The sequence below is a fragment of the Protomyctophum parallelum genome (genome assembly GCF_964188405.1).
Source record: "Protomyctophum parallelum genome assembly, chromosome: 14".
NCBI classification, from domain to species: domain Eukaryota; kingdom Metazoa; phylum Chordata; class Actinopteri; order Myctophiformes; family Myctophidae; genus Protomyctophum; species Protomyctophum parallelum.
Genome location: NC_139709.1, coordinates 29,763,223 through 29,787,986, shown reverse-complemented (window position 1 = coordinate 29,787,986; position 24,764 = coordinate 29,763,223). Strand labels below are relative to the sequence as shown.

General features: G+C 46.1%; 1 protein-coding gene across 1 annotated transcript in view; it reads left to right on the top strand.

Annotated features, from left to right (window-relative positions):
* Nucleotides 1-24,764, top strand: part of LOC310871236 (neurocan core protein-like) — a 99,333-nt gene that overhangs the window by 13,145 nt on the left and 61,424 nt on the right. Inside the window, exons 2-3 of the mRNA XM_083782726.1 lie at nucleotides 9,367-9,443; nucleotides 24,239-24,448. Coding sequence (XP_083638852.1) covers nucleotides 9,371-9,443; nucleotides 24,239-24,448 — 283 coding nt within the window. The 5' untranslated portion in view covers nucleotides 9,367-9,370. The remainder of the gene's footprint in view (nucleotides 1-9,366; nucleotides 9,444-24,238; nucleotides 24,449-24,764) is intronic.

Below are 24,764 nucleotides of genomic sequence, written 5' to 3'. Positions count from 1 at the left end.
CCATATAATGCAAATGAAGGACACCTGATTCAACTCAATATATAGGTTTATTTTCACCCGCTTGTTTCAATTTCCAGAGCAATTAACGTGCTCTGTTCCGAAACCTCTGCATCTTTATTACACAAACAGCAGCACCATGGTTGCAGCTGTGTGTGTGTGTGTGTGTGTGTGTGTGTGGTTGCAGTGTGAGTGTGCACGCCGCTGGAGAGTTTTTGCCTCTTGGCTTTCACGAAGCGGCATCCAATTCATTAGTGAAAATTGCTTCTGTTTCGCGGACACTCATAGAAGTTTGCAGATTTGTGCGGGGGTGGTGGTGGAGGGGGGGGGGTGGATTAGCCACAGTCATTGTCTCCCAGCCGACATCACAGCAAGGGACTAAACTGCCCTATCATTCCACCAGTATAGTGCTGTGTCTCCCAAACAAGCTTATATGCCTCTTTTCTAAATATAGTTGTGCGTTCGCCGCACGCAACGACCAACAGGCCCATCTACAAGCTCACAACATGGCTTGAGGATGCTCCTCTCTGCTCCTCTCTGCCCCTCTCTGCCCCTCTCTGCCCCTCTCTGCCCCTCTCTGCTCCTCTCTGCCCCTCTCTGCTCCTCTCTGCCCCTCTCTGCCCCTCTCTGCCCCTCTCTGCCCCTCTCTGCCCCTCTCTGCTCCTCTCTGCCCCTCTCTGCTCCTCTCTGCTCCTCTCTGCCCCTCTCTGCCCCTCTCTGCTCCTCTCTGCTCCTCTCTGCCCCTCTCTGCCCCTCTCTGCTCCTCTCTGCTCCTCTCTGCTCCTCTCTGCCCCTCTCTGCCCCTCTCTGCTCCTCTCTGCTCCTCTCTGCCCCTCTCTGCCCCTCTCTGCCCCTCTCTGCCCCTCTGCTCCTCTCTGCCCCTCTCTGCTCCTCTCTGCCCCTCTCTGCCCCTCTCTGCTCCTCTCTGCTCCTCTCTGCTCCTCTCTGCCCCTCTCTGCCCCTCTCTGCCCCTCTCTGTCCCTCTCTGCCCCTCTCTGCCCCTCTCTGCCCCTCTCTGCTCCTCTCTGCCCCTCTCTGCTCCTCTCTGCCCCTCTCTGTCCCTCTCTGCCCCTCTCTGCTCCTCTCTGCCCCTCTCTGCTCCTCTCTGCTCCTCTCTGCCCCTCTCTGCCCCTCTCTGCCCCTCTCTGTCCCTCTCTGTCCCTCTCTGCCCCTCTCTGCCCCTCTCTGCCCCTCTCTGCCCCTCTCTGCCCCTCTCTGCTCCTCTCTGCTCCTCTCTGCCCCTCTCTGCTCCTCTCTGCTCCTCTCTGCTCCTCTCTGCCCCTCTCTGCCCCTCTCTGTCCCTCTCTGTCCCTCTCTGCCCCTCTCTGCCCCTCTCTGCTCCTCTCTGCCCCTCTCTGCTCCTCTCTGCCCCTCTCTGCTCCTCTCTGCCCATCTCTGCTCCTCTCTGCCCCTCTCTGTCCCTCTCTGCCCCTCTGCTCCTCTCTGCTCCTCTCTGCCCCTCTCTGCTCCTCTCTGCCCCTCTCTGTCCCTCTCTGTCCCTCTCTGCCCCTCTCTGCCCCTCTCTGCCCCTCTCTGCCCCTCTCTGCCCCTCTCTGTCCCTCTCTGCCCCTCTCTGCTCCTCTCTGTCCCTCTCTGCCCCTCTCTGCCCCTCTCTGCCCCTCTCTGCCCCTCTCTGCCCCTCTCTGTCCCTCTCTGCTCCTCTCTGCCCCTCTCTGCCCCTCTCTGCTCCTCTCTGCCCCTCTCTGTCCCTCTCTGCCCCTCTCTGCCCCTCTCTGTCCCTCTCTGCCCCTCTCTGCCCCTCTCTGCTCCTCTCTGTCCCTCTCTGCCCCTCTCTGCCCCTCTCTGCCCCTCTCTGCCCCTCTCTGTCCCTCTCTGCCCCTCTCTGCTCCTCTCTGCCCCTCTCTGCCCCTCTCTGCCCCTCTCTGCTCCTCTCTGTCCCTCTCTGCTCCTCTCTGCCCCTCTCTGCTCCTCTCTGCCCCTCTCTGCCCCTCTCTGCCCCTCTCTGCTCCTCTCTGCTCCTCTCTGTCCCTCTCTGCCCCTCTCTGCCCCTCTCTGCTCCTCTCTGCTCCTCTCTGCCCCTCTCTGCCCCTCTCTGCCCCTCTCTGTCCCTCTCTGCCCCTCTCTGCCCCTCTCTGCCCCTCTCGGCCCCTCTGCTCCTCTCTGCCACTCTCTGCTCCTCTCTGCTCCTCTCTGCCCCTCTCTGCCCCTCTCTGCTCCTCTCTGCCCCTCTCTGCTCCTCTCTGCCCCTCTGCTCCTCTCTGCCCCTCTCTGCTCCTCTCTGCCCCTCTGCTCCTCTCTGCCCCTCTCTGCCCCTCTGCTCCTCTCTGCCCCTCTCTGCCCCTCTGCTCCTCTCTGCTCCTCTGCTCCTCTCTGCCCCTCTCTGCTCCTCTCTGCTCCTCTCTGCCCCTCTCTGCCCCTCTCTGCTCCTCTCTGCTCCTCTCTGCTCCTCTCTGCCCCTCTCTACCAGTACGGCCGTTTATTGTTCACAGACCCGTGGCCTTGGGCTTGGCAATAATATGTCCGAATTTTAATGACTTTGTTTTTCATTTATTTTTTGGTATTCAGACATCCAGCAATGAGTAAAACACTCCCGAAAAGAATGTAGTCTCTGTGACACATCTAGGGGCCACAATCTGCATTCAAAGGTGTTCCTAGAAGCTTTGTCATTGGTCGAAAAAAACCCGGTCGAAATGAGTAACCAATCAGGAAGTGGCCAGGCAAATCGACCAATGACAAAGCTTCTAGGAAATTCTTTGAATGCAGATTGCGGCCCCTAGATGTGTCACAGAGACTACTTTTTTTGTGGGAGTGTTTGCTGGCTGTCTGAATACCAAAATAAATAAATAAATATAATATTATTGCTTATAGCAGCTTTCTATTAACACATTTCTTTCCTAGCTGTGACAGGTACTTCGTTCCCATGTCGTTTCCAGCCAGGTAAGTGTTCTCCGTTCAGAGATTCGATCGGGAGCGGGTTACCTATAAAAGAGAGATGCGAGTATTATCACTATCTTCATAGATCAACATTGTCATTATTCTGATGTGTGGCAGAGTGCGTGGGGATTCGCTTATACCGCCAGAGCATGGCCCGATCTGTCGCCTCGGAGAGTCTGTGAGGAAGTGAGAGCAGAGGCAGCCTCGTCTGCATTTCATCTTGTTTGTCTGGCGGCGCAGGTGGACTTGATGAGTATAGTCTTGAACTTGAGACATTACGTAGGCGGGGACGTAGTGGGCGACTGGCGTCTATCGCCAGACGGAGCTGTGGGCGTGGTCTTCTAGGCTGCGCTCTGACTCCTCCCCCACTGGCTCTCTCGGGCCCAATGCTCACCTGGCGGTTGCCTAGCGACATCCCCACACTCCCTTTTCTCCATTTTTCTCTCACATCCTCTACTTCCTCGTTCTCGTCCACGGCTCTCTCTCTCTCTCTCTCTCTGTCCGCCTCCCACTTAGTCTGCCACTCATCTGGAGCTAGTTCTTCCTCTCGCCCGGTCCGTCACTCCCCGGGCGTAGTAATTGTTTTATGGATCGCATTCTCCCCGCCAGAGTCTCAGCGGGGAATAAACGCAGGCTGACAGGTCGACTCGTATAAATTGAATTCTGCTTCAAGCACCCGAGCATATAATATATCACAGATGCATATGGAGTCGCTTCCATATTATCTCCCTCTCTTGGCTCTCTCTCTCTCTGTTCATCTCATTGTAGCCACTTGTCGTTTGTGTCTAGTCTTAAAAAAAGGGTACCGCACTACCGCACAAGAAAAGTTTGCCGGCGACCTCTCGTCATTTGTAATGTTTCAGTCGCCGTTTCACCGCAGAGGTCTTCCCTGCAACTGTCGGCGCAATCAATCCCTCGCTGGGCTGTCGCCTGTCCTTCAGAATCCACTTTTCACTACTTAACACCTGCTGTCCTATACAGTATGTGTCCTGCAGGGACGATTGGCCCCTGGGACTAAAAAAAGCAGAGCTGTTTTTTCCCTTCTATCTAGTAGTGGATAAATGCTCTTTTTGCCAGGCCAGAGTATAGTAGGGGGATAAAAGACAGATGTCTGAGATAACTTGACCGCATAGAGAAAGTAAACGTTAACATTCTTAACATGATGAAATTGGACACGCTCACGATTCAAGTCACGCCCATAGTCGTGACTCATGAGATGAATGTATGATTTGGTATAGTTGAACTACGGTATGTCTTTAGGGAAATTGCTGTGAGATTTATGTGGGCACACACACAGAGACGTGTACAGAAATACACACACACACACACACACACACACGTGCGTGCGTGTGTGTGTGAATATTGAGGTTAGCAACTAGAGGCTTTGGAATAGTCCGATAGTCATGGATTCTCAAGCCATTCTAATGTGACTGTGTGTGTGTGTGTGTGTGTGTGTGTGGGGGGGGGGGGGGGGGGGGGGGGCATGTCATGAATCAACAGGGGAGGAGCAGCCATCGGCCTGATTAACTAAAAGAGCTTAATAGCTCTCCAGCCAAACCCCAGGCCATTTTATGAGGTTTGGTCTGCATGGAGCTGGGTGGATTTGGCACCAGGGCAGTCACTGTCATCTTAACAGTATATGAAAACCTGTCTGTAAAGAGATGAAAGCTCTAGGCCTATACAGTACTATACAAACAAATAAACAACGACGACGACGAAAAACATCAAAACGTGAATCATCATGCAGCTACTGTACTACAGTAGCCAACATTTTGCACGCGACACACATCTCTCCTTCTCACAAGCAACTCACGCCTAATTTATACTTTGTTGGGTGTCAGAGAGAGAGAGCCATAATGATCTCAGTCAATGCTTTTTTTTTATCAAAGTTTCTTTATTCATTTTTCAAGTCACATATGAGTAAAAAATAGCATACAAAAATTGTAAATGTTTTACCCCTCCCTCCCTCCAGAGTTCCCGCTCTGAAAGAGCCACAACCCTGGTATCTTGTACCATTAACAATGAAATAAAAGGCACACACAAATATACATATACATATTCAAAAATAGTCAATGCTTTTTAATCATATAGCAACCAGTTTCCAACAAAGATCTACAAGGTCAGCTGAGCTCGAAGATCTAGTCTAGTTTCAATGCGTGAGACGCAGCTGAGTAGTATACAGTCTTCACCCCACAGCACACCGGCTCATCGGCACTGGAGGAGATTTGTCCAGAGCCCACTCCACACACACTCACACACACACACACACACACACACACACACACACACGCTGCCTGCACCACCACGATAGCGGGGAGGCCCACTTGTGTTCCCGTGCTTTTGCCAGATTGACAGCTCACAGCGCTGAGCCACACTGTAGGTCTGCCAGCCGCGGCTCTGCTCGGTCTCTTTGGATCTCTGTCATTCTCTGGGCTCTTAGAAGGCGGCGAGAATGTGGCCTATTCAGGCGACGAGGAGGAGGCCAGCCCTGAGTATAGAATGGACGACACACAAACCCCATTGAAATCATGCACTGGGGTGTAGAAGAAGCTTCTGGAACTTTTCTGTGCCTTTTTGGTCAGGGAAAAGGAGGCGTTTCACGACATCCAAATGACTCGTTCTGAACAATAGGTGTGTGACTGGTTGCTATTCTGCTGGCTACTGGGTGGTCTCTACTGTACTGTATGCGTATAAATCCCCTTCTTCTAAAACGCTGAATAGCTACAGTCTAGGAACCCGGTTCGTATGGCGCCTCTAGCGATGGCCGTGATAGCCTGTGTGGCGGTCCTCCTGTTCTATATTCCGGCCGTGTCTTCTCCTCGGTGGCTGCTTGGGGCCGTGCCAGTCCCATGCCCTCTCCCAACACAAGGATCTCACCCTCTCGGCCCTGCTATATAGCGAAGCTGGGCAAAACCCCACCGTGTCGGCGACCCTCTCCAACCCTTTAGAAACGGCCTGTCACCCACCCAGCGAGCACGGCCAACGGTTCAAGCCTCCGAGCCCCCCGCGCCCCGCTTCCTAAAACGGCACCGACCCCAATCTGTCACAGACCATCACCGGGTCCCGACCCACCTTTCAACAGAAGGGACGTGTCAGGGTGCGTGCGTGGCGCCGGCAGGGTCTCGCCCCATGCCAGAAAGGCCCCGCTTAATCAGGAGTCCTGGAGACCCCCTACCCTCCCCTATATGAAAAAAATAAAATAACGCAGCACAAATTGCTTTCTAATGACAGTTGGGTTTGGCTGGCGTCAGCCGACATAATATACAATGCTTTACAATCCCGGAGGAATGCGGCTGCGCTTTGTGTCACACGGTTTCCAATTTTATACCATAGTGGACTTTTCACAAGTCCTCTATAGCCGGGACAGAAATCCACCATTATTTGCCTTTCTCTGTGCTCATAAAAGGCCTGATCTGTACCAGTATGGTCTTGCATAATTGTCAGAGATGCCATTGGCAGGAGTCGCCGTTGCCTCGGAAGATGCAAAGAGGCTTGTTCACCCCCTCCTCCCCCCTCCCCCTCCCCCTGTCTGGAAGTGCATCTGTAGACTCCACAAACCACTTCCAGTCTTTTTCTTTTCGTCGTATTAACCACTTAAAAAGCCCCTATACATACACTATACAGTATTAACCACTTAAAAAGCCCCTATACATACACTATACAGTATTAACCACTTAAAAAGCCCCTATACATACACTATACAGTATTAACCACTTAAAAAGCCCCTATACATACACTATATACAGTATTAACCACTTAAAAAGCCCCTATACATACACTATATACAGTATTTGATCACATGTCAACTAAGTATAGAGAAATGATGTCTTTGGTGCTCGGTTTGTAGCACAATTGTGAAAACAACAGATCTTCAAGCTCACAACATGTGACAATGTGATGTGACACGTTGTATAGCTTGTATAGATGTGCTATTTTGTGCATGTTGCAATTTAAATAGCAACATGTGCAAAATAGGGACGCATGGGTGGAGAGTTGATAATTATTTTGAAATTTCTTTTACGTAATTTTATTTTGGTGGGCTTACTGGTATATTCAGGAGTGACATGAAGCAATCGTACCGGGGCCTCGCTGTCAGGAATTGGAGCCCATGCTCTTTTTCTCACACTATAAGCTGAGAGGTGGTTAAAAAAACCAAAAAGAAACACTAAAAAGCCACCGGCACTCTTTGTGATAACGTCAAATCTCTCTCCCGTTATATTGGATTCATGTACAGATGAATAAACATTACATCAACCTACACGCTTCGCTCGTCGCATCTCACAGCTTCCACTGTACTATGCAGGTGCTGTGAAGTAAGTGCCTTTACTTAAAGGTATATTCAGTGATTTAACTTAATTCGCTTTTTTCCCCCTTTTTGTGATAATCCTACCTACTCTAGAGTGTGCTGACCATATGATTAGTTCCTCCCTGTCCCCAGTGAACCGCAGGGGTCAAAGAAACCCTAGTTTCGGTTTTGGTGGTGGGCCACCACCAATCAGGAGGGCCTTCCTCCAATCAGGATTGAGCGGGGCGGGCCTTGGTGTGCGTGCTGTTGGGCCTGTTGCGTCTCCCCCCACTGTAGTGAGTGCATGTGCACATCTTGTTACCGGGGCGGACCGGGTTCTTTTTCCAAATCACCCAAATCACTGAATGCTCATTTAAGTACTGTGCTTGAGTACAATTTTGAGGTATTTTTACTTTAGTGGAGTATTTCCAAAATTAAAATAAGAGCGTTACCAAATCAAGTAGAGGGTCCAAGTGGTACTGAATTTGCAGCTCAACAAAATCTAATTATTATATCTGATTATTTATTTCACGATAAACGATAATGACGATTATTCTTGACATCTCCCCCAATGTCAATCGACGTTTCATAACCGAGTGCACGGATGGTATGTACAGTATACGCGCCACAAACGGATGGATTTTGCAGTGTACTGTTACTGTAGATCTCTTGACCTCACCTCCTCTTCATCGGCGGTCCTCTGGCAGGGGCCGCTGCGTAGTGAACCGGCTGTCTGTTGCACCCGTTCTTCCTGCCAGCCAAGAAGCTTTTGGGACCAGAGCCAGTGGTTCTGGCAACCCCACTGCGGCTCATTTCTCATGTGGGGTTGGAGGATTCTTTTTTTTTTCCCTTTTTGTTTCGTGGTCTGAAACGATGCGGCAAGATCACCCTGTCCACTGCGGATTCACAAAAATATGCTGGGAATGTGAAAGTTGTACAGAGTTACCGACCTGTAAGGTCTATTTTTGTACCCTCTCAGTCTTACAAATTGGGATAAAATAACACTGAGGATTTGACAGTGTTCCGACTGACTTCTCAAACTTTAAGCCACGGCTGATAGCGAGCTCCGATTCAAGCCATTACTTTTATTAAACCATGTCGCCGAAGGCCATTAGTTTTGGATGGTTGGACAGAAGTGGTAAAGATGTGATCCGTTTATCCCCATTAGGGATCTGTCCCTTGGAACCACCTTTTTTATTGCAGCAATAGGGAGAATCTGCAGACTTTAGCCAAACACCGGCCTGATGTATTTTGACAAAACTATTAGCCGTGGCAGCGTGCATCCCTTCCAATAGTATTGGCTTGTATAGCGCGTTTTTAAAAGCAAAAGGGGCTTTATAAGAAAGAATAAATATAAGCAGACGCCTCACTGCGCAAAGAAAGCAATAAAATAAAAGTGTACTTACAAGTACAATTATAGTATTAATGTCGACCAAACCAAAACTTCAACAGAGTAGTTCATCTCAATTGTCCATGCAGCTCCCAGCCTTGAGGAGGGGAAGCAAATGTGTGGATTATAGGCTACACACACGCACACGCACGCACGCACACACACACACACACACACACACACACACACACACACACACACGCGCGCGCGAGCATGCACACAGGCTATCCATCACCTTTATGGAATCTTTTAACAAAACCTTATAGATCACAGAATTTTAGCGAGCTGTGTAAGCCCCACATATCACTGCCTGACATGCTGAGTCAGCCTGCTAGCGCCCTAATGCTAGCGTATAGCTGTGGGTGGACAAATCCAATACACACAATATACTGGACCATATACTGTACACATTTGCTTGTCATCTCAATCTTTTCTCTCTCTCTCTCTCTCTCTCTCTCTCTCTCTCTCTCTCTCTCTCTCTCTCTCTCTCTCTCTCTCCTGATACTGTTTGTCTCTCTGTTCCTCAACGTGGGGACTCTTTACAGGCAAACCACGAGGGGCCATTTGGTTTCATTTGTACTCTCTCTGAGTTAAACGCTGAGACTTGGGGTTCCAGAGTATGGCTGAGCGAGACTTAAAATCAATATGACGATTATTTCAAACTTGTGCCTATACAACTTTAATACAGGGATTGAATGATTTGTCAGATATTTAGGGAATTATATAAAACAATCTATTAGTATTTGATTGTGTGGATTCTGTATTTGAATATACTGTATCTCTCTCTCTCTCTCTCCAGGTCTATGATGGTGCCTCTTGGTGTGGCTGGGCGGCAGGTCTTCATGACTCTGATGCTGCTGCTGTACTTTGGCCTGGGTGAGTCCTCTGTCTTCTGACAATAAGACATAAGCAGTGGCGGCCATTTTGTGGTTCCACTAAAAAAGCATTTTCAATTGTTGTAAGCCTATAATCAAGCCATCCAGGATCCTGGTGAGTCATGGCCACCTTTTTGATTATCATTTTAATTTAGCCTACTATAAATATTCTTTGTTTAGCGGTTTTCTTTTTCTTTCTTTCTTTCTTGGATGGCTTGATCCTATAGGCTGACAATAATGGATGTAAATATTTTTTGGAAATCTCTAAGTGAAAAATGAATGATTTTTTTAAAAATGGAACCAGAAAATGGCCGCCACTGCTATGGCCTATAGGGATTTAGATTCATGCCTCTGCGTATTTACAGTATGTTTCAACAAAAAGGTGTCCAGCTCTGTCCTGAAGTATATTATAAGAATAGTTCTGGTACAAGCTTAACATTTTGAAGGTCCAGGTAAATATGTTTAAAACTACAGGCCTAAATGGCCATTTTACGAGGTTATATGGTACAATATTTTCCTCTGAGACGTGGTGGGGTAGGACTCGAAGTAAAAGTATAGAAAATTGTAAATAATGAAGAAGGTAAAAAGAATACCTCAAAATTGTACTTAAGTACAGTACTTTAGTACATGTAATTCGTCACAAGGTCACATGAACGCTCTTCTAGACGCGCTTGTACCTTAGGTGACACGTCGTAAAAAGGGTCAACAACCTTTTCCAGTTGACACATGATTTTCTCAAGCAATGTGTCACAGGACCGAAGTATAATGGTCGACCCCATAATTCCATAACGAATACTATAATCCAATGTTAAACTGTCACTGGCTGATTCTGAGATTCTGACTGTGACACCTTTAGGCTTTTTGGCAGGCATAGAGGTGGCCATCGTTCTACATCTACTCTGTTTCTGAGAGCTGATGAATATCTTCTCTAGTGTCCTTTCTGGAGACACCCTTAGGACAAAGGGGGTCTGCACTCTGCAGACATGATCAGGAACAAACGGCTGATCAAAAGGGTTAATCTAATCAAGCTGTCTGTTTGGTCTCTCACCTCCCAGAGAGCCACTGTCCGTGTCTCTGGTCATGCATGGACTACTAGTATTTAAACAAGTCAAATGGAATGTGAGGTGTGTGTGTGTGTGTGTGTGTGTGTGTGTGTGTGTGTCACTCCCTGCGCTGTGAGGCTAGTGGAGTGGTGGAGGAGTTGGCGGCTGGCTTTGTGATATCACACACGCTGCCAGTAGGCCACAAAAGTATACCTCCGTTATTTCTTTGTTTGAATGGTTTTTTTGTGAAATATTTAACGTAGTCTTATAATGGAAGTCAATGGGTCAGTGATTGCGCTGCCTATTTTTATTTTACTGTCTGTTTTGTTTATGGCGTGGCTGGCAGGCATCCTTACACCTTTTAACAGCCTGGCTCTGCAAGACTCGTTTATATAGACCTGTCGTCTGTGACATACAGTATGAGCTTGTAGAACGGCTATGTTTGCTATAAAAAAAACAGATCCACACCCAAAAAAACTACTAAGTCATTCCAAATATTGGTTTTCGATATATTTTCGGTTAATTGACCACCTCTAGATCCCTGCCCCGAATTCCAACCGATTCAAGAAAGTCTAACGATACGATGTAGGCAGACACTGTCTCCCTCACTGACGATCACCGTAGTTAACGTTTTATACTGTCGGAGGAGGGAAAAAGGGACAAAAGGAGAGGAAGTCACGAAGGAACAAAAGAATGGAGGAATAGAAAGATGACGGGGAGAAAGTGTGACAAGAAGAAAAGACGACAGAGGAAGCGGAGAGAGGCCAGGAACAAAGGGAGAAGACAGGACCAAAGCGGGGGAAATGACAGTTGACGCCACAAACGACGGCACTGCCAGCATTACCACTGTCCGGTTTGTCTGCTTTCAAACACACACACACACACACACACACACACACACACACACACACACACACACACACACACACACACACACACACACACACACACACACACACACACACGACAGATTGGGGTTACTTGTCACCCAAGAAAATGAGTAACTGTGTTAACCCATTTTGGACTGAGGTCGATAAAAAAAAGGCTTCTAAATCCTAACTCAACCTTTTTCATGTCAAGGACCCCCAGAATTATCTCTATTGGGCCCCCCATCTCAAAATATGTAGTTCCAGGCACCGCCCAGAAGCAAATATTTTAGTTAAAAATGTTCGCTCTGAAATATATATTCAATGATTTGCGCCACATTTTAACGATTTCTCAAAAATAGCAGACCTACAAGCTCGTAGCTTGTAGATCTGCTATTTTTCAATAGCTAAATTATAACATAATGTTTAAAACACCAAAAGGGGTTCCCGCCCAAACTGGATTAAGTGAGAGCTGGTGTAAGTGAGAGAGAGAGAGAGAGAGAGAGAGATAGAGAGAGAGAGAGAGAGAGAGAGCGCCACACACACACACACACACACACACACACACACACACACACACACACACACACACGCTGTGGTTGTTTGCAGACATGCCTGCTCTGTGGGATGGAGCTTGGACCCTTACCAAGTCCGTTTAGTGGAAAGTTTAGTTAACCATCTGTTCAATTACAATAATGCATAAAATTTAGCAATTATGGACGGGGAAGGACAAAACATTGGCGGGCCGCTGGGTCTCCTGTTGGAACGTGTCGGAGGTTTGTTGGAGAGCCCACACAAAGGCTGCTGATTGCTGCAGAGTTTGAGTTTCTTCTCCCGGTTTCCTCGATTCCCTCGTGTTAAATATGTAATGTATGCGTGGTGGTTATAGGTGCGCCGCATGCAGTGGTGGAAAAAGTACTCGAAATGTTACTTGGGTATACGTTACTTTGGTAAATGTACTTATAGTTATACGTCAGGTGGTCAGGTCAGGTGCACCGTGTGTGCGTTTGACATGGAAGTTTCAGATACCGTATAGGGGTTGTTGACTAAAACGGTGTTCAAGGTTGTCTTTATTTGTCTCCCTTGGGAGAAATTTGTCATGGAGACAGAATCACAGCTGCATACAAATAACAGACACGTTCACATACGAAAAGGAAAAAACACCATGAAACTCATACACAAAACAGAGATATTGCATACATTCCCTTGATAAAGTGCAACTAGTCAATACAGTGCTTTTGGCAATCCCTGAATCTGAGTCAGTAAAGTGCATTCGGCAGTCTCTGATTGAGCATTTTGATTGACAGGGTTACAAAAGAGTTCTATACCTCCTACCGGATGGCATTAGCTCATACTCTCGGTACAACACATGCAAGGGGTCAGACACAATATTGTGGACATCACTGGGTATTTTCATGCACACTAATGCCATCTGTTGACCATTGACTATATACTGTAGATTTTGATTAGATTTTTGAATTAGATTTCTTTCTCACCGCCCTGGGCTGATAGAGGTGCTTTAGGGTAGGGTCATCCCGACCGCGTGCATTCACATTTTCATCTGTCTTCTGCAGAAAATGTGAATTCCCACGACTGGGATGCGTGGTTTACCACGCTAAGCGTGATGTAGCTTAAGGTTTAAGGGATATTTCACTTTCAAACATCTTTGGGTCTTTTTACCGTCTACTCTGGCTTTTGTGAGCAACCCGGACAGTTTTAATGTTGCTTGATTCAACAGATACTTGATATTAATTTCATGAATCACGCCCCATTTTAACCATGTTAGATTAATCGAAAACACCTGTCCTTGTTTCTGGTGACTGACTACTGTCCCAATTGGACAATATTGGAGAAATTGGAGAAACGGCTGGATGGCACTTATACACACGCCTTCTAATGAGAGCGCAGAATCTCTCTTGGAAGAGCCACCCATCGACTAATCTAATATACTACAACCTTCCCCGTGTTTCTTCACTAGTCCGATCCAGAACAACACAGTTTGCCGGCCACTGCTACAGAGCTGACAATGAGGTTATATCTTCCCTCCTTCCCTGGAATCCTGCCTCAAAGCAGACCAGAGGTCGTTCCCTGAGGTCATCACTATGAGGACACATGCATCAGTTGGCAGGAACTGGGGATGGCAATGAAGGACCGGGAAGTCTGGAATGGCATTGTGAAATCCATGATCTCGACTGCAGTCGAAAAATGATGATTGTCCTAATGCGTGAGGGCGCTGTGTTTTTTCAATACGATTTTTCATTTATGTTTATAAATTGTTTGGGAAAGTGAAATATCCCTTTAATGATAGGTGTCGTCATGCCATTTAAATGTTGGCTGTTGACTGCCAGTCCCAATTTTTTTGTTTGGGTAACAAATTGGCATATTTTTAATTCATCGTTTTAACACATTGAGTACGCCGACTGCCTTCAAAATATAGGCTATAGAATACCGGAGGTGTCTGATCGCTTTTACTTTGAAAGCCATGAACCGGAAACACTTTCCTAAAAAAGTTGACTTTACAAAGTGACCTCAACATCCCCGATCATCTTAATATATTGTTTTACGCTCCAAAAAGCGTTCATATTTTGCGGGAGAGACGGATGAGGAGCAGAAAATAAGTGCCAGCATATCGCTCTATTCATCACCACGGAGAGCGCCCTGGATTAGGAGCTACGAGTCATTCTTTCCGTCTCGCTAACGTGGGAGTCAATAATAAGCTAATAGTTGCACTGAGCGTTAGCATACGGCAAGCGAAAAGCGAAATGCCAAAAAAATAAATAGGAAAAATTCTGAATATTAATATCTCGCCCGCATCGCTGGGATGTCGCTAGGACGTCCTCAGACGTCCTTAGAACTCTACTCTACTCTACTCTATGACGTTCTCAGGCGTCCTACGTGCTGTAAGTGTTAACATACAAGAAAGATCTGGTGGCTTGAAAAGATGTTTTTTCATTTTTTGTTCATTGATAGTGTATTCTCTCGATTCGCCACCAGATGGCGGGAAAGCACCATTACGCTGATTTTGGCCAAAATAGACGAATCTTCCTAAGTCACTTCCGGTTCAACGATCAACAACATCCTGTAGTATTTTGACCCTAGTCAATAGCTTGGCTGGTCCGGATTGCTAAGCTAATGCTATATTTTTCACAACTAAGTCAAACTAACCTCAAATCAACCCCAAAAGATCGCAAAATATCACATTTTTTACAGCGACGCACATAGAGACGGCGCGCGTGCACGATAGCGCACGATCACGCGGATTTCGGCCGTTTTTTGGTAAATTACATCCAAAAATATTAATATTAGCGAAAAAATATAAATTTTTGATCTTTTGACCCCCCGATAACTGATATTGATTGTCATTCCGTTTTTTCCGTTAACGGGAGGTTTAGATTTTTAGATTAATTCCGTTTTTTCCGTGAATTGTAGGCCAAGGGTTAACATGTCATTAATATAATACCATACCCCCTAGTGTTCGCATTTAACCTCAAATTCAGTTATTTTAGACAATATTGTCCCCAACTCAGAACAGTACAGATGAATCTGATTCCAGATCAACGCACTATGCAACTCAACCCATGTCTGTCCATTAACATGAGACGTGTATCATGTTATATACGTGTGATTTATTGTCTGGAACTATATTTATTAACCACTTTCAACCTGGCATCCCTGGCATTTTGGCACGTCATTATAGACGTTCATAAACTTATCTTTGCCACGCTAAATATTTTCCTCTGCTGAGGCATTCATTTATCCTACACCTATTCCATTTATCCTACACCTCCATTCTTCTATTTGATATTACTATTAGCTTCATATGACTGTTTTTCTTTGTCAAAGAAACACAAAGGCAATACAAACTTCTTGATTGGCACTGAAAGTAATGGTTACAGATAACGCATAGTTTGATTCGAAAGCAATAACCAGTACGGCACATCACATTTTGAAAATAATTAGTTTCCAGCTGGAAAATGTAGTAAATCAACCTTGAAAGCATCAATCAGTCATTCCATTATAAAACGCATTATGTTGAATCTATAAAACGCATTATATGTTGAACCTATAGCTAGTAGTGGTGCAGGTACAGGGAACTAAGTAGATTTGGTCACTGTCGGGTGGAAGCCTTGTCCAAAAAAACGTTCCAGTTTAAAAAGAATATATATATAGTGAAAAATTGATTTGCATGACTTTTGTGTGTCGCTCTCGTATGACAGATCTTCACTGCACATTGAGAATGAGTCTGTAGACAGTAGCGGTGGCGTCAAATAATCACATTGCAAGTGTGCTTTTAGACAACTGTCCTTGGAGGCTGCACACGTGACCTGCCATACTGAAATAACACCTACTGTAGGTCTACTGTATTTGCACAGAGCATCACCGAGAGCGAGGAGGAAGTGCACTTTGAAGGAAAACAGCGTACATAATTACTGTCAATCCAGGACTTATTATTATGGAAGAAAAGCTTTTAACCAATCAGTATGGCAGAGTACAGTATGTTAACCACTCTATAGTGTTAGTCACTGTAGTCTTAGAAAAACAGACTTGTTTTACAACTGTAGCACGCTTTCAGCACCGGACAGTTCCCAGGTGTCCTCATCCCACTACCAGAATCAGAGAGGCGTGTGTCAGATCCATTTTTTTATCGACTTTTAACACTAGGAAGTCTGAGCAGCCGTTCTGACCGAATTTGAAATTTCAACGTTTATTTTCTTAGCCCATGGAGTCCAGAGAAAGTTCCCCTTGCATGACTTTGTCTAAATATCCGGTTGAAATCATCTCTGTTTTTTTTTCCATTTGAAACATTTTGTAAATATGATTTTAGGCATATATCTCTTACTCAGTCTGACTATAATCGGCCCAATCGACCGCCGTCACCCTTTCTCCCCCTCTCGTCTTTTGTTTGCGCTGCTTGATAATGGTGTTAATGGTGATTCCCCGACATTTCCTTTTCACTTGATATCGTTTCGTAGAGAGCGCCTACACAACCGATTTATATACCAAATGAAAGCCCCAATTCCATAGTTTACATGGTATTTAGATTTTTTTTAAATGAGCAAAAAATTAGCGAGTTATGGTGGTTATGGTGGTAGGGGTGGAGAAAAAAAAAGAACACACAGCTGGAGACGGCATTGTTGTTGTTGTTGCATTCCATGTCCAACGAATTAAATCATATACGTTTGGCTGGTTAATTAACTTGGAATTTGTTTATTATTTTGATAAGATAATAGGAATATGAATACAATGATTATTATCATTGTTATTATTATTATTATTATTATTGAATGCTCGGTTAGACTCGACCGACATTTACTTTCCATGAAGCGAGAATGCTTGCCGATGCGCGATACAAAATAAAAAGTGTTTGAAATAATTCCAACCAGATAGACCTCCCGAACCTCTAAATGTTTTGTCAGTCAAAAGAACAGTTCTTTCTGCAAGCGACGTGGACCTGATCTGCAAGTGTGCCTGCTCTGCACGCAAGGCAATTCTTTTTTTTCCTCCTCCTCCCTCTCTCAAATGCTGCTGCTATTGCTAGTGTGCAAGGCTTACATCCGGTCTAAAGTGTATGCGCTGATTTCTATACACAATACATACACGATCCGTATCCTCTACTCACCGGATGTTGAATTAACAGTACTAACGGCCGTATTCGAAAAGACGTATCCAATCTTTTACACAATAAACCGATTTCCCGACATTTCCTTTTCACTTGATACCGTTTCGTAGATAGGGCCTACATAACCGATCTATATACCAAATGAAAGACCAAATGTCGTAGTTTACATGGTATTTTGAGTTTTTTTAAATGAGCAAAAAATGAGCGAGTTATCATTGAAAGAAAAGAGGGGTGGAGGAAAAAAAAGAACACACAACTACACACAACACAGCTAACTAGGCGATTATTTGGCACAATCAATCAAATATATATATTAATTACATCGATAACACGCGTAGCCTATAATGTTTCCCCCTCTATATAAAAATGACAATATATAACTTTATATATATTTATATAACTTTTTCGTTTGCATGGCCGGTTTGACCCGACGCGATTCTTTGGCACAATCAATCAAATATAATAGTAGGCTACTAAGCCTGTTTTCAGCTAAATGCGGAAATGTCCAGGCTAAATAACTTATCGACGGGAGTCGTGTTAATATTTATTTACTCGTCATTGTCATGTTCACTCCAAATAAACAAGTATTATGCACTTATGATGCGGAGAGCCATCTTATAAAATATTTGGGTTGCGACATTGAGGGGGCAGAAAACAGCCCGGTCACGTGGTTGGGACAAAGAAATGCAATGTTTTTTATTAATTAAACTGATAACATCATAACGTGGCTAATAATTGTTTATTTGGAATGTACTTTGGCTGGTAATTTAGGTAAATATAACGCGACTCACTTGTATAAGTAATTTACCGCGGACATGCCGCATTTACAATACATTGGCTTTTAATGTTGTTAGCTTAGTTATAATATTAGCACATGTAAGCTAACACACAAGAAAAGACGTGATCTTGGCTCTTTTGGAAGGAAAAACAACAAAAGGCAGCAACTTTCAAAGGCACTCTTCCATGGCTATGTTGCAATATATGCCTATATAATCCGTGAAGTGTACATTTTCATTGGGTGTATAATAATGTATTTATAAGAGAGGGAAGAAAAAAAAAGAAAAGTGCGTGCGTGTAGGCAACAATGACGTCTCCAGCTGAAGAGGTGTGAACGAGTGGTGCGGGGGAGAAAGGGGGAGAGCGGTCGATTGGGCCGGAATAGTCAGACTGAGTAGTAGTGAATTTATTTCAGACTTCGTAGTGTTAAATCATTGAATCGTATCGTATTGCCACAATGAACCAATATCGTCCATGTATCATATCGTCAATATGTATCGTGATACGTACGGTATCGCTGTTAAAGTGCATCATTACATCTACTGTACGTATACTGTACATGAGGTTAGACGTGAGGTACAAAAAGCAGCAGCACATCGGCAGGTCCGCGTGGAGAGAGGACGTAAAACTTACGGATGGTAGCTTTAACCCTCTCACACATATACTGTATGTCCGCACGTATGTACAGTATGTACACATCACATGCAGTCTCCAGCCTCGCTCTCTCTCTCTCTCTCTCTCTCTCTCTCTCTCTCTCTCTCTCTCTCTCTCTCTCTCTCTCTCTCTCTCCGGAGACGGTTGCCATGGATATCCCTGACTGGCTGCATGACTGGTTGAGGATGGGAGAGGGTGGCTACAGATGCTGTGCTGTAGAGCAGGGGTTCTCAACGTTTTGGGCTGGGGACCCCCGGAAATGCATTTTGTGCATTTTTTAATGATTTGATGCCAATACTTTTGTACTTTTACTCGAGTACATTTTGAATTCCGGACTTTTACTTGTTAAAGTTTACTTATTAAAGTAAAGATTGTACTTTTTCCACCACCTGAGGTGGACTGACTGGACTGAGGGAGGACACTGCAGACAGACAGACAGACAGACACACAGACAGACAGACAGACAGTGTGTTAATGGCACTGAGTGTCCTTCATGTCACTCCCAGCCATATGCTCAGCCTGTTGGTTGTCACACTGTCTGTTGTTCTTTTGTTTGGTCTGTCAGCTCCGCATGTGCCACTAGGGTGCGTTCAGTTGTGTGTCATCCCATCTCCCACTGCCTCTGAGTCTGTCTGTCTGTCTGTCTGTCTGTGTCTCTCGCTCTCTCTCTCTCTCTTTGTTTTTGTTGTTCTCAATCTCTCCTTCTTTTTCCCTCTCTCTTTGTTGTTACCTCTCTCTTTCTATCTCTCTCCCTCTCTTCCCCCCCACCTGTGTGTCTTTGTGTCGCTGCCTGTCTCATCAGCCTCTCATCTGTGGTATAAATACACTCCCCCCCGCCACCCCCCCCCCACCCCCACACTTTCTCCCTGTCTTTTCCCGGTAGATGTGATTTTGCGATTACCTCTGATTTGGGGGAGTGTGTGTGCGTGCGTGCGTGTGTCTGTGTGTGTGTGTGTCTGTCTGTGTGTGTGTGTGTGTGTGTGTGTGTGTGTGTGTGTGTGTGTGTGTGTGTGTGCGTGCGTGCTCGCATGCGATGGGGTTGTGGGGTATTCCTCAGCACAGAGTAGGGAGGGTCCCACGGGGTTGCGAAAACATTTCCAATCTAAATGCAGATGATGGAGACATCTTTGGGGGTTCCATGCCACACTGTGCAGCTTAGCTCCATTATTCCACAGAAAGCTTCTGACTTTTTTTTCTTCTTCTTTCCTTCATTCTTTTGCCAGTACCACTCTGTAAGCCCATATTAGTTTTCCACAAATTGATTGATGTGTGTGTGCGTGCGTGCGTGCGTGCGTGTGTGTGTGTGTGTGTGTGGTGTTTGGGGGGGGGGGGGGAGTGTCTGCCTCAGAGTTTTAGATCCCCCCCCCCCCCCCCCTTCGGGCATTTGTTTATTTTGGCCGGTGGAGATAATGTTTCATCCGTGCTTCATACTGTAGGTCAGACTGAATTAATTAAGTTAGATACTTATGTTTGCCAATGTCACAATGTAACATTTTCATTACAAACTACATTAACCCCGCTGTACCTATATATTTATAGCCCGAATGGCAATATGTATGAGCTTTTTGTCACACAACAAAGTCATTTATTTTCTCTTATATATATATATTTTTTACAATTGGAACCGTGACTATCACAGACAGTGGAATTCTACAGAGGGGTGGTTGTATAAGGGAGGGGTGGAAGAAGCAAATTGCCAACACATTCCAGCTGAGCTGATTACAGACCGGCGCATGCATGGCTCATCATGGCTAATTAGTATTCCGTTGCACGGCCGCGTCGCTCACCCAAAGTGAACTGATTTTCAACCTGAAGTTGTAATTCAATTAGAAATGAGAGTTGTTCTCGGCGACCGACCGGCACAAACAGGCGTCCCTTGATCATCTATTTACGGAGCTTGGCGCGTGCTGCTGCTGCTGCTGCTGCTCGGCCCTATGGAATTCCCATGCTTTAACACGACTGTTATCACTGTGGAATTTAAATGAGTTCCGGTGTGTCTTCTCAAAAGGGAACAAAACAAACAAAACAATCATAACCAAAAGGATTAACCAAAGCCCTATTTCATACTAAATTGTGCAATGATGTTGTGCAATAGTGGAAATAGCACATAATCTACAAGTTCACAGAAAACACACAATAATAATACCTTAATAAATACACGAATTTCCTATATATAATTCCTTGCACACAACCGGGAAACCAGGTTTAAAGTGGTTTGATTGAAAATTGTATTAACAGTTTGTAGAATGGGTATAAAGTTCAAGGAAGGTACAGGTCAATACAAAACGAGAAAAAGACTTGTTTACATAAGGGTCCTCCATTTTCAATTAATCAGGACATTTAAAGACACTTATATGCTAAAAACTAAATCATAGAGTAAATGGAAAAACGTGTAGGCCTACAGTATAGAAGACTGCTCTTTGAGAGCGGTTTTGAAGGAGTAGTTACATAAAAAACAATAGAACAATAAAAGAAGCTGCTTCTTTCCATTGAGAGGTGTTAAGCCTCATGTATGATCCCATTATGATCGCATGGCAGTGGCGCACGACACCACCGTGCGATGAAGTATACGTCAGGCTTTAGAGAGGCATGGGATGCAGGGTGCTAGCTTTTTGCAGGTGATGCCGGTGCTGTTGCCATGGTTACTACCCCAGGACTGTTTATCATTGGCAATCAACAGGCATGAATTAATTACTGATATCTATCTACCGAGCCCTCCCCCCCCCCCCCCCCCTGCCTGCAGTTATGTTACAATCACAAACTTATGATACAGCAAGAATGTCACTCAGCAGCGTCTCTGATAGCCATATTCGTCACTCGACGGTGCTCAGGACTGGAGCTTTCACCATGGTGTCCCAATTTGGGGCACAACATTATATAACTGAGCTTGCGGAGTTATAGTTCAGTCAGATATACTCGAGGGGTTTCATGCCGTGCTCAAGGGTGCATACATATACTAAAGGGGTTAATATGCTGCTTTACTACAGTATGTGGGTGTATAAGTGTGTGCAAGTCCCACACGTCATTCGCTGATGTGGCAGTCAGCTGTCCAATTGGGCGGGCTACTGAAGCTCACTAGACTGCACGCTCTTCCTGCCTTCCTCTGCATATGGTTCATGGTTGATATCAAGGACTATTGAAAGAGGACGGGAAGCGAAGACCGTACGGTGGACTCCATGTTGCTCCCTGGAAGGAAAGAAACATGCGCAATGGACTATATGCAGCTAACACTTCCGCGTTCAGCTTCCTTGGTCTCAATTGCGCATGTTTCTTTCCTTCCAGGGAGCAACATGGAGTCCACCGTACGGTCGTCGCTTCCCGTCCTCTTTTAATAGTCCTTGGTTGTTATGCCCTCTGTTATTTATGTTCCCCACAGGGTTTTTTATTTTATATTTATCTCCCTGCTCTTAATGTTTTATGATGGTGTTTAATTGTGCCGAGCAGGGAGAAAATGCAGCAGAGCCGCACACCAAGATAAATATCATATGCACATTGCACACTTGTATTCTCATTCTATAATAAATATTGGTTAAATATATGTATATGTGTGTGTGTGTGTGTGTGTTGCCTAAAGTGATTAAAGTGAATCATCTCCCCAGGTTCAAAGTGCGATATTAGTTATTATTAGTCATTAGTCATTGTGTGCGCGCGTGTGTGCGCCCACGCATTTCGCCTGAGTTTGTGGCCGCCTCATTATTGGACGGTGCGGCGTTCCATTGCAAATTATTTCTGGGTTTCCTGCGACAAACTGTGCGTGTGAAGTCGCTAATGATTCCCCGGGGTCTTGTTAGCAGACGCCTCAGTGGGAGAGGAGCAGAGCCTCCGTGCACCTCCTCCTCAGTGGGAGAGGAGCAGAGCCTCCATGCTCCTCCTCCTCAGTGGGAGAGGAGCAGAGCCTCCATGCTCCTCCTCCTCAGTGGGAGAGGAGCAGAGCCTCTGTGCACCTCCTCCTCAGTGGGAGAGGAGCAGAGCCTCCGTGCACCTCCTCCTCAGTGGGAGAGGAGCAGAGCCTCCGTGCACCTCCTCCTCAGTGGGAGAGGAGCAGAGCCTCCGTGCACCTCCTCCTCAGTGGGAGAGGAGCAGAGCCTCCATGCACCTCCTCCTCAGTGGGAGAGGAGCAGAGCCTCCGTGCACCACCTCCTCAGTGGGAGAGGAGCAGAGCCTCCGTGCTCCTCCTCAGTGGGAGAGGAGCAGAGCCTCTGTGCACCTCCTCAGTGGGAGAGGAGCAGAGCCTCCGTGCACCTCCTCAGTGGGAGAGGAGCAGAGCCTCCATGCACCTCCTCAGTGGGAGAGGAGCAGAGCCTCCATGCACCTCCTCAGTGGGAGAGGAGCAGAGCCTCCATGCACCTCCTCAGTGGGAGAGGAGCAGAGCCTCCATGCACCTCCTCAGTGGGAGAGGAGCAGAGCCTCTGTGCACCTCCTCCTCAGTGGGAGAGGAGCAGAGCCTCTGTGCACCTCCTCCTCAGTGGGAGAGGAGCAGAGCCTCCGTGCACCTCCTCCTCAGTGGGAGAGGAGCAGAGCCTCCGTGCTCCTCCTCCTCAGTGGGAGAGGAGCAGAGCCTCCGTGCTCCTCCTCAGTGGGAGAGGAGCAGAGCCTCTGTGCACCTCCTCCTCAGTGGGAGAGGAGCACCTCCTCCACTGCACATGACAGACAAAGTCACGTAAAGCCATTAGCCCGGCGCAGCCAAGGAATGTGCGTCTGTCTGTCACCAACGTCTCCCAGCAGTCTCTTCTGATCCGTGCTCCGTTGAAAGTTATACCATGATGTAAAGCCAATGGAGCTTCCCTGCCAGGAAAACAATAATAACGGAACGTACTGTCTTCTCCTTGTGCTAATTTTCACCTTAGTAAAATAAGTCTGTTCGCTTAATCATGTCTTTGTTCCAGTTATGATTTTGCCTTCCAACGATGAACATAAAAGAATGAAAATGAGATTATCCAGATGAAACCATTGCTGTGCCAGTGAATGTTTTTTTTTTAATTAGTTTTGTCCTGTTCCTTTACAGCGGTGCATTGTCGCCTAAAAGAAATAAAATAAAACTCACTCTCAGTTACTACCAGTTTATTATTCGTCACGCGACTGTGTCTTACAACGTATACAAGCTTGTGGTATGTTGTGAGCTTAGTCGGCCTGCTGTTGTCGACGCGCGATACCGCGGTGCGATGGAGCATGGAGCACACACGCCATTTAGAAAAGACATTGAGCCCCATCCCTACTTCTTTCACAGGTGTTACTGCTGATACTAATGAAGGCTCTGTTCCATTCATGCTTATATTGTGCGCACTTGGAACACTGTGCTATGCCAGTGCATGGGTCTCAGAGTGTCCTTGGGTTCCAAATGGCCCCCATACAGGTGTGTAACTATGAGAGTGTATACAAATGGAACCAAATGGACCCTTACAGGTCAATTTGGTTTCATTTGTACGCTCTCAGAGTTATGAGGGTCCTTGAAATTAGGTTTGAGAACCACTGCACACTGGTTGGTCAATGAGGAAGGTTAAAAAAAACCATGGAAACACTTAGCTTTCAAGGACTCTGACCAGGAATAACTGTGCAGGATTTATTACACAATTGTGCCTGTTGGCCACTTTCAGAATGATGTCCCTATTTTAGGCATGTCATTTTAGGTGAAAGGAATTCCAAAGAATAAAAAAATAATATTTTGGGCATGTCATTTTAGTGGAAAATAATTCCAAAGAACAAAAAAAATAAGCTTTTAGATCACATCTTTCCACTATACTTAGTTTTGTTTGACACTATACAGCAGCTTAAGTGCACTAACGTGTGTCTAACCCATTCTCCCCCTGCACGTCGTATGTTGTGTTTCCATCCGCAGCGTCCTCTGCAGTGACCATGCGTAAGGTCACCCACCCCACGGTGCGAGAGACCCTGGCCGGCAGGGCTCTGCTGTCCTGTGCCTTCACCCTCCAGCCCCGCTCCGACAGCCCAGCACCACCACCACCACGCATCCTCTGGACCCGGTCCTGGCGACCGGCCAGGGGCCAGCAGGGGCCCCCTCTGGAGCAGACCGTTCTCTCTGCACGGGGTAAGACAGATCAAATCCTTTTGCTTTTTCACGATGGTTCTCAAACCTTCTGACCTGAGATCAGATTCTAAAAATGTCTTCTACATCCTGACAGTTTTCCATTCTGACCAGAGATCAGATTTTTAAAATGTCTTCTAAATCCTGACAGTTTTCTGAAAAAGCTATGTTTCTACGTCAGTCGTTCTTCGATTTTTAAAAAATAGCAGACCTACAAGCTCATAGCGCGCCACAGAGTAGCGCGCTACGAGCTTGTAGATCTGCTATTTTTCAATAGCTAAAGCATGACATAATGCTAACACCAAAATGGGTTCCCGCC